We start from the raw sequence: 14,381 nt of genomic DNA on the forward strand, positions 1-14,381 counted from the left end.
AAATTTTAAAATTCTACGTATTATACAATAGCCAAGTTATATTGCATTAGGAAAAAAATCGATTTTCATTTTCGACGGTTCCTGGTGCGGGCGCGCTGGTTGATTATCAATATAGCACAGCACTCTATAACCTCTGACCGCGGCCATGTTGCATACACCAGTCTACGGATAGAAAAATCACTATTACAAAAGAGCGAAACCAATTTTGAAATTTTGTTTCATTCCCACTGATAGAATATTTTGGCTTTAAAATGTGTAATTTTGCATACATAACCACTGTATTGAATTATTTATAATTAGGGGCATTAAGCATTAGGGGAAAAGCAACCCCCGGCTCACTCGCCTCGCTCGCTCGCGCCAATATGAGTAAAATATAGAGATAATAAGAAAAAAGATCCGATCGGATCGGATCAGAAAAAACCATATATATATTTATTCATTATTTTCGCTCTTAAAACAATTATTTTAACAAAATACTTGGTCCTTAGGGAACACGGCTATATACATAAATGTTTGTTATTACATAAATTTAAATGGAAGCTTTTAGTTTTCCAATCCCACATCTTTCCGCATCACAGATAAATACTTGGGAATTCCGATGAATTGCGATAGTGGTAATGAAACGATAATTTCTTGACAGCCGGAAATGTTATCTGAACATTTTCTTTCCTCTCTTGGAAATTGTGACGAACAGAGCAAAACTTGTGCAAATTTAATTAATATTTCATCAAAAATGGCAAATGAAAATACTTGCAAATCGTTCAACATTGGCGATCTGGTATTTGCCAAAGTCAACGGTTACATACCATGGCCGGCAGTGGTTAGCAATGAGGTGAACTCAAAAAAGCAGTACACTGTGCTTTTTTATGGCACGAGAGAGACTGGCTACAGACAAATTCAAGACCTCTTGCCGTACGCCGAAAACAAGGAAAAGTACTCCACTAAAGAGTACATGAAGCGAGCCGGCTTCCGTAAGGCAATGATTGAAATTAATAAAGTGGCTGAAGAGAAGGCCAATGGCCCAAAACATGTGGACGAAGAAACCGAACAGCAGCTAAAGACAACTGCAGCCGTTACTTCCTTCCAAGAGCCATCTCGCCCAGCAAACGTAAGTAAATCAGTTCAAGAAGACAATCCAAAATACAATACAAAATGATTTCTACACAGAATGAAGAAAATAACATGGTGTTGGTGTACTTGTCATATGGCAAGGTCTTTGGCATCAACATCAACCACAACAAGCCGGATAGTTTTGAAAATGCCGCTGCGGAGCAGTCATGGATAAATGAGTCACGCAAAGAGGCCAAAGTACAGAAGGAGCAGATGTTGTCTGGACAACTCGATCCCAAATCGCTTCCAGGACGCATTATCGTTGAGCCTTCGCCCAACGAGACAGGCAGGAAGGAGGAACGGAAACTAATGAAGGATATCCTCAAACTTGAGAATGCTCTAACTATAGAGCGGGATTTCTCTGACCTATGCGCGAAGATCAGACAATGCTTGCCGCTGCGGCAAGCCCATGTGACTAAATGTCTAAAGAACCTGGGTCGATTAAAAAAATTGGAGTTGACCAAGGTAATGTTGCTGCGGCATCCAGAGAGTGTGGATACGCTGCGCAAGCTTCAAGGATATGTTGGCAATTTGAAAAAATGGAAGATGCCCCGCTCCGACAAGATTAAGTTTGAGGCACAGGCCAAAATCATTCGTCAAGAGGCCACGATCATATACGCGCGCTTCCCAAAGCTGTTCGACTCAGCTGAGACTAAAGACTTTTGGCAAGAGTACTGCAAGGAGGTCAAAATTTTCAAGGAAACCACTAAAAAGGTGAATTCAAGTCTACGCGTCGCATTGGACGAGCGCATGTACAACAACCTCATTAAAGCAGGACAAGAAAATACTCCAGCGCCCGCTGAAACCCAATAAAACCAACTATACTGTTAAAGGTAAAAACATCAAATAAATTAATTACGAATATTTTCTTAAATTCATTTCTTTTGTATAGTACCCAGCATTTGTAGTTCTGCACAATTCAGCTACAGCTCAAGAAGACGACACCACCGTGGACAAAGTTCTACTGCAAAATTTATAGAATTGAAACTACATACACAATGTATTACACATGCATATCAAGTTCCTTATGTGACGTAGCTTAGACTATTGTAGAGGCATCTTCTTTCAGAAGAACTAGTTGACCCTACATACAAATTACAATGTATTTCGTTAACAATGAATAAAACTATAGATGCTACATGCTTGCATTAAAATCTCTCTGGGTCTGGTTTGTCTCACGCCTAATGTTTCGAGCTGTGACTTTCTTGAGTTTTCCCTGCGCCCCTAGACAAGTTTATCCTCTCTCCTATCTATATATGCACATTCCGCATCCTATCCGAAGAAATTGTCTTCAACTATTTTTGCATGCTAATTGACACACGGATTTATCCTCGAAAGAGAGCAGATGTGGTGAAGTCGTCACAATATTAGTAAATTCAACTTGGGTGAGAAAATGGCAAGCAAGCAGTTTAAACATTTGTAGGAATTTTCGAGCAATCGAGCACCCACATAGACAGGCGCAGGAGTTTGAGCCTTCCATTACCGTGGCAGGCCAAAGATTTACTAGCTTATGTTCGTCCAAGCTATCCCAGCTTGTGTCGGCGCTGCCTACCTCGGAAGCGGCCACCACCAGCACTAAATAGTGAATGGAAGGATTGAGTAGTACAGCCAGCAGAACACCAAATACAATGCCATCCTCAGTGCCGGCGTTTTGGTGTGGGCTGGAAGCATTAGATTCGCGAGCTCTCGGCCAAAATCCATGGTTGATGGATTCCCATTTTGCATCTTCAGTCATCTGCAGAACCCCCCTTCACTCCTCAAGAATTTGGATTAAGTCACATATCCCTATAATTATATATTTTACTTGAAATCTGAATTGGCAGCATAGTTAATCAGAGATCCAACACTAGCTAATTATATGACGGGGCCATCAGACAGGTTGTCATCCTCTTCGCTGTAGTCTTCGCCATTGTCGAAATAGCTATTGCCATAGTCGTTCTCGTCATCCATTTCATGGTCTAGTGCGGACTCAGGATCGTCCATTTCGTCGTCCTGTTCCATATCAGATTCCTTCTCGGCATCATCTTGCTCACTCTCAGCATCGTCTTGCTCTTTCTCGGCGTCGTCATGCTCGTCGCCTGTCTTCAACTCCGTCTGTTCTAGAACTTTCAGACTTTCTTCAATGTTGGTCTTCTTGGCCAGCATCTTGGGTTGCGGATCCTCGCCATGTCGCTTGGTATTCGACATGTTTAGTTCCTTGGGCATGGTTTTGTAGTTGAACTCGGGCAGCTTTTTCACCTTCGCTTGCCCCAGAGCTTTCTGCAAGTATACGCGGGGAACTAATTATTTGCCCATTACACAAACTTACAAGATTAATTACCTCTCGACCGACCTTTTGCTCTGAATTTTCCTGGCTCTCTGAAACAATCTAATACGGCGAATGCGCATGCGATTCAAAAACTTTGCCTTCCACATCAGCTGATAGGCCTCTGCTGCTGTTGTCTGTCAGAGATATATAGTCAAGATGTAAATTATTAATTCTGAGTGGGCTCTTTCGTAGATTCATCATACCTCGACGGCAATGGGCTTTTTCACCACCGGCGGAAATGTTGTCTGCACCACTGACTGTACGGGGGGGAGGTTTTTCACATAGCCAAGCGCCGCCATTTGATCGACCGTAAGAGTGCCAGTCTTTCCTTTACGTCCACGTCCTGCCATTGCTCAAATTTCTTGCTTACTCAAATTACATTGCCTTTGTCTTTTTAAAGAAATTACACTTTAAATTGTGTTTGCCTATTTCAACTCACTGTATATTTCACTAGGCAACACTGGTTTTTTTGATTGTTTTTTTTAGAGGTAGTGCTTTTTTCACATATGTATGTAGCTTAGTTAACATCATTCATTTTTCATTTTTTTCCCAGGGGAGAACGCCATAGACCCTCCCTATAGCCGCTTTAATTTAGAAGTGTCAAAGTCAAACCATGAAGGGAACCATTGTTAAGTTCGATGAAGTCGAGTGTATTGTTTTATATATAATTATGTACCTTTTTGTTCAAAGTGACCGCCACGATAATGCGCTATCGATCCCTAACAACACTGTGCAACCCTGCTGCTCAGAAGCGTATATCGATGTTCTTCTATCTCAGTCTCTTTGGAAAAGTCTCTCTAAAAAAGCGTCTCTCTCTCGTATGTTCCTCGTGAACTGTGATTATAGTAATTATTTTTGTATTGTGCCACATAATAAAAAACATTTAACACTTCTCACCTTTAACAAAAAGTTATTAAATTGCCCTGTATTCAGTTAAAAGTTCAGCAACAATGGAACATAAGGCTTTAAAGATATAAGACAAACATGACCTGACATAAGTGTGTTCGAGATTTGTTTACAAAATTTTAAAATTCTACGTCTTATACAATAGCCAAGATATATTGCATTAGGAAAAAAATCGATTTTCATTTTCGTTCGACGGTTCCTGGTGCGGGCGCGCTGGTTAATTATCAATATAGCACAGCACTCTATAACCTCTGACCGCGGCCATGTTGCATACACCAGTCTACGGATAGAAAAATCACTATTACAAAAGAGCGAAACCAATTTTGAAATTTTGTTTCATTCCCATTGATAGAATATTTTGGCTTTAAAATGTGTAATTTTGCATACATAACCACTGTATTGAATTATTTATAATTAGGGGCATTAAGCATTAGGGGAAAAGCAACCCCCGGCTCACTCGCCTCGCTCGCTCGCGCCAATATGAGTAAAATATAGAGATAATAAGAAAAAAGATCCGATCGGATCGGATCAGAAAAAACCATATATATATTTATTCATTATTTTCGCTCTTAAAACAATTATTTTAACAAAATACTTGGTCCTTAGGGAACACGGCTATATACATAAATGTTTGTTATTACATAAATTTAAATGGAAGCTTTTAGTTTTCCAATCCCACATCTTTCCGCATCACAGATAAATACTTGGGAATTCCGATGAATTGCGATAGTGGTAATGAAACGATAATTTCTTGACAGCCGGAAATGTTATCTGAACATTTTCTTTCCTCTCTTGGAAATTGTGACGAACAGAGCAAAACTTGTGCAAATTTAATTAATATTTCATCAAAAATGGCAAATGAAAATACTTGCAAATCGTTCAACATTGGCGATCTGGTATTTGCCAAAGTCAACGGTTACATACCATGGCCGGCAGTGGTTAGCAATGAGGTGAACTCAAAAAAGCAGTACACTGTGCTTTTTTATGGCACGAGAGAGACTGGCTACAGACAAATTCAAGACCTCTTGCCGTACGCCGAAAACAAGGAAAAGTACTCCACTAAAGAGTACATGAAGCGAGCCGGCTTCCGTAAGGCAATGATTGAAATTAATAAAGTGGCTGAAGAGAAGGCCAATGGCCCAAAACATGTGGACGAAGAAACCGAACAGCAGCTAAAGACAACTGCAGCCGTTACTTCCTTCCAAGAGCCATCTCGCCCAGCAAACGTAAGTAAATCAGTTCAAGAAGACAATCCAAAATACAATACAAAATGATTTCTACACAGAATGAAGAAAATAACATGGTGTTGGTGTACTTGTCATATGGCAAGGTCTTTGGCATCAACATCAACCACAACAAGCCGGATAGTTTTGAAAATGCCGCTGCGGAGCAGTCATGGATAAATGAGTCACGCAAAGAGGCCAAAGTACAGAAGGAGCAGATGTTGTCTGGACAACTCGATCCCAAATCGCTTCCAGGACGCATTATCGTTGAGCCTTCGCCCAACGAGACAGGCAGGAAGGAGGAACGGAAACTAATGAAGGATATCCTCAAACTTGAGAATGCTCTAACTATAGAGCGGGATTTCTCTGACCTATGCGCGAAGATCAGACAATGCTTGCCGCTGCGGCAAGCCCATGTGACTAAATGTCTAAAGAACCTGGGTCGATTAAAAAAATTGGAGTTGACCAAGGTAATGTTGCTGCGGCATCCAGAGAGTGTGGATACGCTGCGCAAGCTTCAAGGATATGTTGGCAATTTGAAAAAATGGAAGATGCCCCGTTCCGACAAGATTAAGTTTGAGGCACAGGCCAAAATCATTCGTCAAGAGGCCACGATCATATACGCGCGCTTCCCAAAGCTGTTCGACTCAGCTGAGACTAAAGACTTTTGGCAAGAGTACTGCAAGGAGGTCAAAATTTTCAAGGAAACCACTAAAAAGGTGAATTCAAGTCTACGCGTCGCATTGGACGAGCGCATGTACAACAACCTCATTAAAGCAGGACAAGAAAATACTCCAGCGCCCGCTGAAACCCAATAAAACCAACTATACTGTTAAAGGTAAAAACATCAAATAAATTAATTACGAATATTTTCTTAAATTCATTTCTTTTGTATAGTACCCAGCATTTGTAGTTCTGCACAATTCAGCTACAGCTCAAGAAGACGACACCACCGTGGACAAAGTTCTACTGCAAAATTTATAGAATTGAAACTACATACACAATGTATTACACATGCATATCAAGTTCCTTATGTGACGTAGCTTAGACTATTGTAGAGGCATCTTCTTTCAGAAGAACTAGTTGACCCTACATACAAATTACAATGTATTTCGTTAACAATGAATAAAACTATAGATGCTACATGCTTGCATTAAAATCTCTCTGGGTCTGGTTTGTCTCACGCCTAATGTTTCGAGCTGTGACTTTCTTGAGTTTTCCCTGCGCCCCTAGACAAGTTTATCCTCTCTCCTATCTATATATGCACATTCCGCATCCTATCCGAAGAAATTGTCTTCAACTATTTTTGCATGCTAATTGACACACGGATTTATCCTCGAAAGAGAGCAGATGTGGTGAAGTCGTCACAATATTAGTAAATTCAACTTGGGTGAGAAAATGGCAAGCAAGCAGTTTAAACATTTGTAGGAATTTTCGAGCAATCGAGCACCCACATAGACAGGCGCAGGAGTTTGAGCCTTCCATTACCGTGGCAGGCCAAAGATTTACTAGCTTATGTTCGTCCAAGCTATCCCAGCTTGTGTCGGCGCTGCCTACCTCGGAAGCGGCCACCACCAGCACTAAATAGTGAATGGAAGGATTGAGTAGTACAGCCAGCAGAACACCAAATACAATGCCATCCTCAGTGCCGGCGTTTTGGTGTGGGCTGGAAGCATTAGATTCGCGAGCTCTCGGCCAAAATCCATGGTTGATGGATTCCCATTTTGCATCTTCAGTCATCTGCAGAACCCCCCTTCACTCCTCAAGAATTTGGATTAAGTCACATATCCCTATAATTATATATTTTACTTGAAATCTGAATTGGCAGCATAGTTAATCAGAGATCCAACACTAGCTAATTATATGACGGGGCCATCAGACAGGTTGTCATCCTCTTCGCTGTAGTCTTCGCCATTGTCGAAATAGCTATTGCCATAGTCGTTCTCGTCATCCATTTCATGGTCTAGTGCGGACTCAGGATCGTCCATTTCGTCGTCCTGTTCCATATCAGATTCCTTCTCGGCATCATCTTGCTCACTCTCAGCATCGTCTTGCTCTTTCTCGGCGTCGTCATGCTCGTCGCCTGTCTTCAACTCCGTCTGTTCTAGAACTTTCAGACTTTCTTCAATGTTGGTCTTCTTGGCCAGCATCTTGGGTTGCGGATCCTCGCCATGTCGCTTGGTATTCGACATGTTTAGTTCCTTGGGCATGGTTTTGTAGTTGAACTCGGGCAGCTTTTTCACCTTCGCTTGCCCCAGAGCTTTCTGCAAGTATACGCGGGGAACTAATTATTTGCCCATTACACAAACTTACAAGATTAATTACCTCTCGACCGACCTTTTGCTCTGAATTTTCCTGGCTCTCTGAAACAATCTAATACGGCGAATGCGCATGCGATTCAAAAACTTTGCCTTCCACATCAGCTGATAGGCCTCTGCTGCTGTTGTCTGTCAGAGATATATAGTCAAGATGTAAATTATTAATTCTGAGTGGGCTCTTTCGTAGATTCATCATACCTCGACGGCAATGGGCTTTTTCACCACCGGCGGAAATGTTGTCTGCACCACTGACTGTACGGGGGGGAGGTTTTTCACATAGCCAAGCGCCGCCATTTGATCGACCGTAAGAGTGCCAGTCTTTCCTTTACGTCCACGTCCTGCCATTGCTCAAATTTCTTGCTTACTCAAATTACATTGCCTTTGTCTTTTTAAAGAAATTACACTTTAAATTGTGTTTGCCTATTTCAACTCACTGTATATTTCACTAGGCAACACTGGTTTTTTTGATTGTTTTTTTTAGAGGTAGTGCTTTTTTCACATATGTATGTAGCTTAGTTAACATCATTCATTTTTCATTTTTTTCCCAGGGGAGAACGCCATAGACCCTCCCTATAGCCGCTTTAATTTAGAAGTGTCAAAGTCAAACCATGAAGGGAACCATTGTTAAGTTCGATGAAGTCGAGTGTATTGTTTTATATATAATTATGTACCTTTTTGTTCAAAGTGACCGCCACGATAATGCGCTATCGATCCCTAACAACACTGTGCAACCCTGCTGCTCAGAAGCGTATATCGATGTTCTTCTATCTCAGTCTCTTTGGAAAAGTCTCTCTAAAAAAGCGTCTCTCTCTCGTATGTTCCTCGTGAACTGTGATTATAGTAATTATTTTTGTATTGTGCCACATAATAATCTCACCTTTAACAAAAAGTTATTAAATTGCCCTGTATTCAGTTAAAAGTTCAGCAACAATGGAACATAAAGCTTTAAAGATATAAGACAAACATGACCTGACATAAGTGTTTTCGAGATTTGTTTACAAAATTTTAAAATTCTACGTATTATACAATAGCCAAGTTATATTGCATTAGGAAAAAAATCGATTTTCATTTTCGTTCGACGGTTCCTGGTGCGGGCGCGCTGGTTAATTATCAATATAGCACAGCACTCTATAACCTCTGACCGCGGCCATGTTGCATACACCAGTCTACGGATAGAAAAATCACTATTACAAAAGAGCGAAACCAATTTTGAAATTTTGTTTCATTCCCATTGATAGAATATTTTGGCTTTAAAATGTGTAATTTTGCATACATAACCACTGTATTGAATTATTTATAATTAGGGGCATTATGCATTAGGGGACAAGCAACCCCCGGCTCACTCGCCCCGCTCGCTCGCGCCAATATGAGTAAAATATAGAGATAATAAGAAAAAAGATACGATCGGATCAGAAAAAACCATATATTTATTTATTCATTATTTTCGCTCTTAAAACAATTATTTTAACAAAATACGTGATCCTTAGGGAACACGGCTATATACATAAATGTTTGTTATTACATAAATTTAAATGGAAGCTTTTAATTTTCCGCATCACAGATAAATACTTGGGAATTCCGATAGTGGTAATGAAACAATAATTTCTTGACAGCCGGAAATATTATCTGAACACTTTCTTTCCTCTCTTGGAAATTGTGACGAACAGAGAAAAACGTGTGTAAATTTGATTAATATTTCATCAAAAATGGCAAATGAAAATACTTGCAAATCGTTCAAAATTGGCGATCTGGTATTTGCCAAAGTCAACGGTTACATACCATGGCCGGCAGTGATTACCAATGAGGTGAACTCAAAAAAAGCAGTACACTGTGCTTTTTTATGGCACGAGAGAGACTGGCTACAGACAAATTCAAGACCTCTTGCCGTACGCCGATAACAAGGAAGAGTACTCCACTAAAGAGTACATGAAGCGAGCCGGCTTCCGTAAGGCAATGATTGAAATTAATAAAGTGGCTGAAGAGAAGGCCAATGGCCCAAAACATGTGGACGAAGAAACCGAAGAGCAGCTAAAGACAACTGCAGCCGTTACTTCCTTCCAAGAGCCATCTCGCCCAGCAAACGTAAGTAAATAAGTTCAAGAAGACAATCCAAAATACAACTCTATAAATTTTGCAGTAGAACTTTGTCCACGGTGGTGTCGTCTTCTTGAGCTGTAGTTGAATTGTGCAGAACTACAAATGCTGGGTACTATACAAAAGAAATGAATTTAAGAAAATATTCGTTATTAATTTATTTGATGTTTTTACCTTTAACAGTATAGTTGGTTTTATTGGGTTTCAGCGGGCGCTGGAGTATTTTCTTGTCCGGCTTTAATGAGGTTGTTGTACATGCGCTCGTCCAATGCGACGCGTAGACTTGACTTCACCTTTTTAGTGGTTTCCTTGAAAATTTTGACCTCCTTGCAGTACTCTTGCCAAATGTCTTTAGTCTCAGCTGAGTCGAACAGCTTTGGGAAGCGCGCGTATATGATCGTGGCCTCTTGACGAATGATTTTGGCCTGTGCTTTCAAACTTAATCTTGTCGGAACGGGGCATCTTCCATTTTTTCAAATTGCCAACATATCCTTGAAGCTTGCGCAGCGTATCCACACTCTCTGGATGCCGCAGCAACATTACCTTGGTCAACTCCAATTTTTTTAATCGACCCAGGTTCTTTAGACATTTAGTCACATGGGCTTGCCGCAGCGGCAAGCATTGTCTGATCTTCGCGCATAGGTCAGAGAAATCCCGCTCTATAGTTAGAGCATTCTCAAGTTTGAGGATATCCTTCATTAGTTTCCGTTCCTCCTTCCTGCCTGTCTCGTTGGGCGAAGGCTCAACGATAATGCGTCCTGGAAGCGATTTGGGATCGAGTTGTCCAGACAACATCTGCTCCTTCTGTACTTTGGCCTCTTTGCGTGACTCATTTATCCATGACTGCTCCGCAGCGGCATTTTCAAAACTATCCGGCTTGTTGTGGTTGATGTTGATGCCAAAGACCTTGCCATATGACAAGTACACCAACACCATGTTATTTTCTTCATTCTGTGTAGAAATCATTTTGTATTGTATTTTGGATTGTCTTCTTGAACTGATTTACTTACGTTTGCTGGGCGAGATGGCTCTTGGAAGGAAGTAACGGCTGCAGTTGTCTTTAGCTGCTGTTCGGTTTCTTCGTCCACATGTTTTGGGCCATTGGCCTTCTCTTCAGCCACTTTATTAATTTCAATCATTGCCTTACGGAAGCCGGCTCGCTTCATGTACTCTTTAGTGGAGTACTTTTCCTTGTTTTCGGCGTACGGCAAGAGGTCTTGAATTTGTCTGTAGCCAGTCTCTCTCGTGCCATAAAAAAGTGTACACAGTGTACTGCTTATTTGAGTTCACCTCATTGCTAACCACTGCCGGCCATGGTATGTAACCGTTGACTTTGGCAAATACCAGATCGCCAATGTTGAACGATTTGCAAGTATTTTCATTTGCCATTTTTGATGAAATATTAATTAAATTTGCACACGTTTCGCTCTGTTCGTCACAATTTCCAAGAAGGGAAAGAAAATGTTCAGATAACATTTCCGGCTGTCAAGAAATTATCGTTTCATTACCACTATCGCAATTCATCGGAGTTCCCAAGTATTTATCTGTGATACGGGAAGATGTGGGATTGGAAAATTAAAAGCTTCCATTTAAATTTATGTAATAACAAACATTTATGTATATAGCCGTGTTCCCTAAGGACCACGTATTTTGTTAAAATAATTGTTTTAAGAGCGAAAATAATGAATAAATAAATATATGGTTTTTTCTGATCCGATCGGATCTTTTTTCTTATTATCTCTATATTTTACTCATATTGGCGCGAGCGAGCGAGGCGAGTGAGCCGGGGGTTGCTTTTCCCCTAATGCTTACATAAATATAATTCAATGAGTGGTTATGTATGCAAAATAACACATTTTAAAGCCAAAATATTCTATCAGTGGGAATGAAACAAAATTTCAAAATTGGTTTCGCTCTTTTGTAATAGTGATTTTTCTATCCGTAGACTGGTGTATGCAACATGGCCGCGGTCAGAGGTTATAGAGTGTTGTGCTATATTGATAATTAACCAGCGCGCCCGCACCAGGAACCGTCGAACGAAAATGAAAATCGATTTTTTTCCTAATGCAATATATCTTGGCTATTGTATAATACGTAGAATTTTAAAATTTTGTAAACAAATCTCGAAAACACTTATGTCAGGTCATGTTTGTCTTATATCTTTAAAGCCTTATGTTCCATTGTTGCTGAACTTTTAACTGAATACAGGGCAATTTAATAACTTTTTGTTAAAGGTGAGAAGTGTTCAATGTTTTTTATTATTTGGCACAATACAAAAATAATTACTATAATCACAGTTCACGAGGAACATACGAGAGAGAGACGCTTTTTTAGAGAGACTTTTCCAAAGAGACTGAGATAGAAGAACATCGATATACGCTTCTGAGCAGCAGGGTTGCACAGTGTTGTTAGGGATCGATAGCGCATTATCGTGGCGGTCACTTTGAACAAAAAGGTACATAATTATATATAAAACAATACACTCGACTTCATCGAACTTAACAATGGTTCCCTTCATGGTTTGACTTTGACACTTCTAAATTAAAGCGGCTATAGGGAGGGTCTATGGCGTTCTCCCCTGGGAAAAAAATGAAAAATGAATGATGTTAACTAAGCTACATACATATGTGAAAAAAGCACTACCTCTAAAAAAAACAATAAAAAAACCAGTGTTGCCTAGTGAAATATACAGTGAGTTGAAATAGGCAAACACAATTTAAAGTGTAATTGCTTTAAAAAGACAAAGGCAATGTAATTTGAGCAAGCAAGAAATTTGAGCAATGGCCGGACGTGGACGGGTGAGAAAATGGCAAGCAAGCAGTTTAAACATTTGTAGCAATTTTCGAGCAATCGAGCACCCACATAGACAGGCGCAGGAGTTTGAGCCTTCCATTACCGTGGCAGGCCAAAGATTTACTAACTTATGTTCGTCCAAGCTATTCCAGCTTGTGTCGGCGCTGCCTACCTCGGAAGCGGCCACCACCAGCACTAAATAGTGAATGGAAGGATTGAGTAGTACAGCCAGCAGAACACCAAATACAATGCCATCCTCAGTGCGAGTTCTCGGCCAAAATCCATGGTTGATGGATTCCCATTTTGCATCTCCAGTCATCTGCAGAACCCCCCTTCACTCTTCAAGAATTGGGATTAAGTCACATATCCCTATAATTATATATTTTACTTGAAATCTGAATTGGCAGCATAGTTAATCAGAGATCCAACACTAGCTAATTATATGACGGGGCCATCAGACAGGATGTCATCCTCTTCGCTGTAGTCTTCGCCATTGTCGAAATAGCTATTGCCATAGTCGTTCTCGTCATCCATTTCATGGTCTAGTGCGGCCTCAGGATCGTCCATTTCGTCGTCCTGTTCCATATCAGATTCCTTCTCGGCATCATCTTGCTCACTCTCAGCATCGTCTTGCTCTTTCTCGGCGTCGTCATGCTCGTCGCCTGTCTTCAACTCCGTCTGTTCTAGAACTTTCAGACTTTCTTCAATGTTGGTCTTCTTGGCCAGCAACTTGGGTTGCGGATCCTCGCCCTGTCGCTTGGTATTCGACATGTTTAGTTCCTTGGGCATGGTTTTGTAGTTAAACTCGGGCAGCTTTTTCACCTTCGCTTGCCCCAAAGCTTTCTGCAGGTGCGCGGGGAACTAATTATTTGCCCATTATACAAACGTACAAGATTAATTACCTCTCGACCGACCTTCTGCTCTGAATTTTCCTGGCTCTCTGAAACAATGTAATACGGCGAGTCCCGCATGCGATTCAAAAACTTTGCCTTCCACATCAGCTGATAGGCCTCTGCTGCTGTTGTCTGTCAGAGATATATAGTCAAGATGTAAATTATTAATTCTGAGTGGGCTCTTTCGTAGATTCATCATACCTCGACTGCAATGGGCTTTTTCATCACCGGCGGAAATGTTGTCTGCACCGCTGACTGTACAGGGGGGAGGTTTTTCACATAGCCAAGCGCCGCCATTTGATCGACCGTAAGAGTGCCAGTCTTTCCTTGACGTCCACGTCCTGTCATTGCTCAAATTTCTTGCTTGCTCAAATTACATTGCCTTTGTCTTTTTAAAGCAATTACACTTTAAATTGTGTTTGCCTATTTCAACTCACTGCATATTTCACTAGGCAACACTTTTTTTTTTCAGAGGTAGTCCTTTTATTTTAGATAGCTTAGTTAATATCCAGTCCTTCATTTTCATTCATTTTTCATTTTTCCCCAGGGGAGAACGCCATAGACCCTCCCTATAGCCGCTTTAATTTAGAAGTGTCAAAGTCAAACCATGAAGGGAACCATTGTTAAGTTCGGTGAAGTCGAGTGTATTGTTTTATATATAATTATGTACCTTTTTGTTCAAAGTGACCGCCACGATAATGCGCTATGGATCCCTAACAACACTGTGCAACCCTGC

General features: G+C 40.7%; 4 protein-coding genes and 2 pseudogenes across 4 annotated transcripts; 2 read left to right on the forward strand and 4 right to left on the reverse strand.

The window, feature by feature from the left end:
* Positions 1-804: 804 nt before the first annotated feature.
* On the forward strand, positions 805-2,132 carry LOC113565530. The gene is made up of 3 exons (XM_026987821.1): positions 805-1,108; positions 1,168-1,943; positions 2,003-2,132. The coding sequence occupies exons 1-2, from the start codon at positions 953-955 to the stop codon at positions 1,921-1,923; spliced, it is 912 nt and encodes a 303-aa protein (XP_026843622.1). The 5' UTR covers positions 805-952; the 3' UTR covers positions 1,924-1,943; positions 2,003-2,132.
* Positions 2,133-2,901: 769 nt separating this feature from the next.
* Positions 2,902-3,781, reverse strand: LOC6596573 (annotated as a pseudogene).
* Positions 3,782-5,246: 1,465 nt separating this feature from the next.
* LOC113565531 lies at positions 5,247-6,574 on the forward strand. Its single transcript, XM_026987822.1, has 3 exons — positions 5,247-5,550; positions 5,610-6,385; positions 6,445-6,574. Exons 1-2 carry the CDS (start codon positions 5,395-5,397, stop codon positions 6,363-6,365), a joined length of 912 nt encoding a protein of 303 aa, XP_026843623.1. The 5' UTR covers positions 5,247-5,394; the 3' UTR covers positions 6,366-6,385; positions 6,445-6,574.
* A 769-nt stretch (positions 6,575-7,343) lies between these two features.
* Positions 7,344-8,223, reverse strand: LOC113565550 (annotated as a pseudogene).
* A 1,558-nt stretch (positions 8,224-9,781) lies between these two features.
* Positions 9,782-13,071, reverse strand: LOC113565433. Its single transcript, XM_026987392.1, has 4 exons — positions 12,881-13,071; positions 10,970-11,201; positions 10,134-10,910; positions 9,782-10,074 (listed from the first exon to the last, which is right to left on the reverse strand). Exons 1-3 carry the CDS (start codon positions 13,069-13,071, stop codon positions 10,317-10,319), a joined length of 1,017 nt encoding a protein of 338 aa, XP_026843193.1. The 3' UTR covers positions 9,782-10,074; positions 10,134-10,316.
* Positions 13,072-13,127: 56 nt separating this feature from the next.
* On the reverse strand, positions 13,128-13,993 carry LOC113565552 (DNA-directed RNA polymerase III subunit RPC7-like). The gene is made up of 3 exons (XM_026987864.1): positions 13,847-13,993; positions 13,655-13,777; positions 13,128-13,595 (listed from the first exon to the last, which is right to left on the reverse strand). The coding sequence occupies exons 1-3, from the start codon at positions 13,991-13,993 to the stop codon at positions 13,191-13,193; spliced, it is 675 nt and encodes a 224-aa protein (XP_026843665.1). The 3' UTR covers positions 13,128-13,190.
* Positions 13,994-14,381: the final 388 nt, after the last annotated feature.

This window comes from Drosophila persimilis, unplaced genomic scaffold, assembly GCF_003286085.1.
Source record: "Drosophila persimilis strain 14011-0111.01,24,50 unplaced genomic scaffold, DperRS2 tig00000124-arrow-pilon, whole genome shotgun sequence".
In the NCBI taxonomy this organism is placed as follows: Eukaryota; Metazoa; Arthropoda; class Insecta; order Diptera; family Drosophilidae; genus Drosophila; species Drosophila persimilis.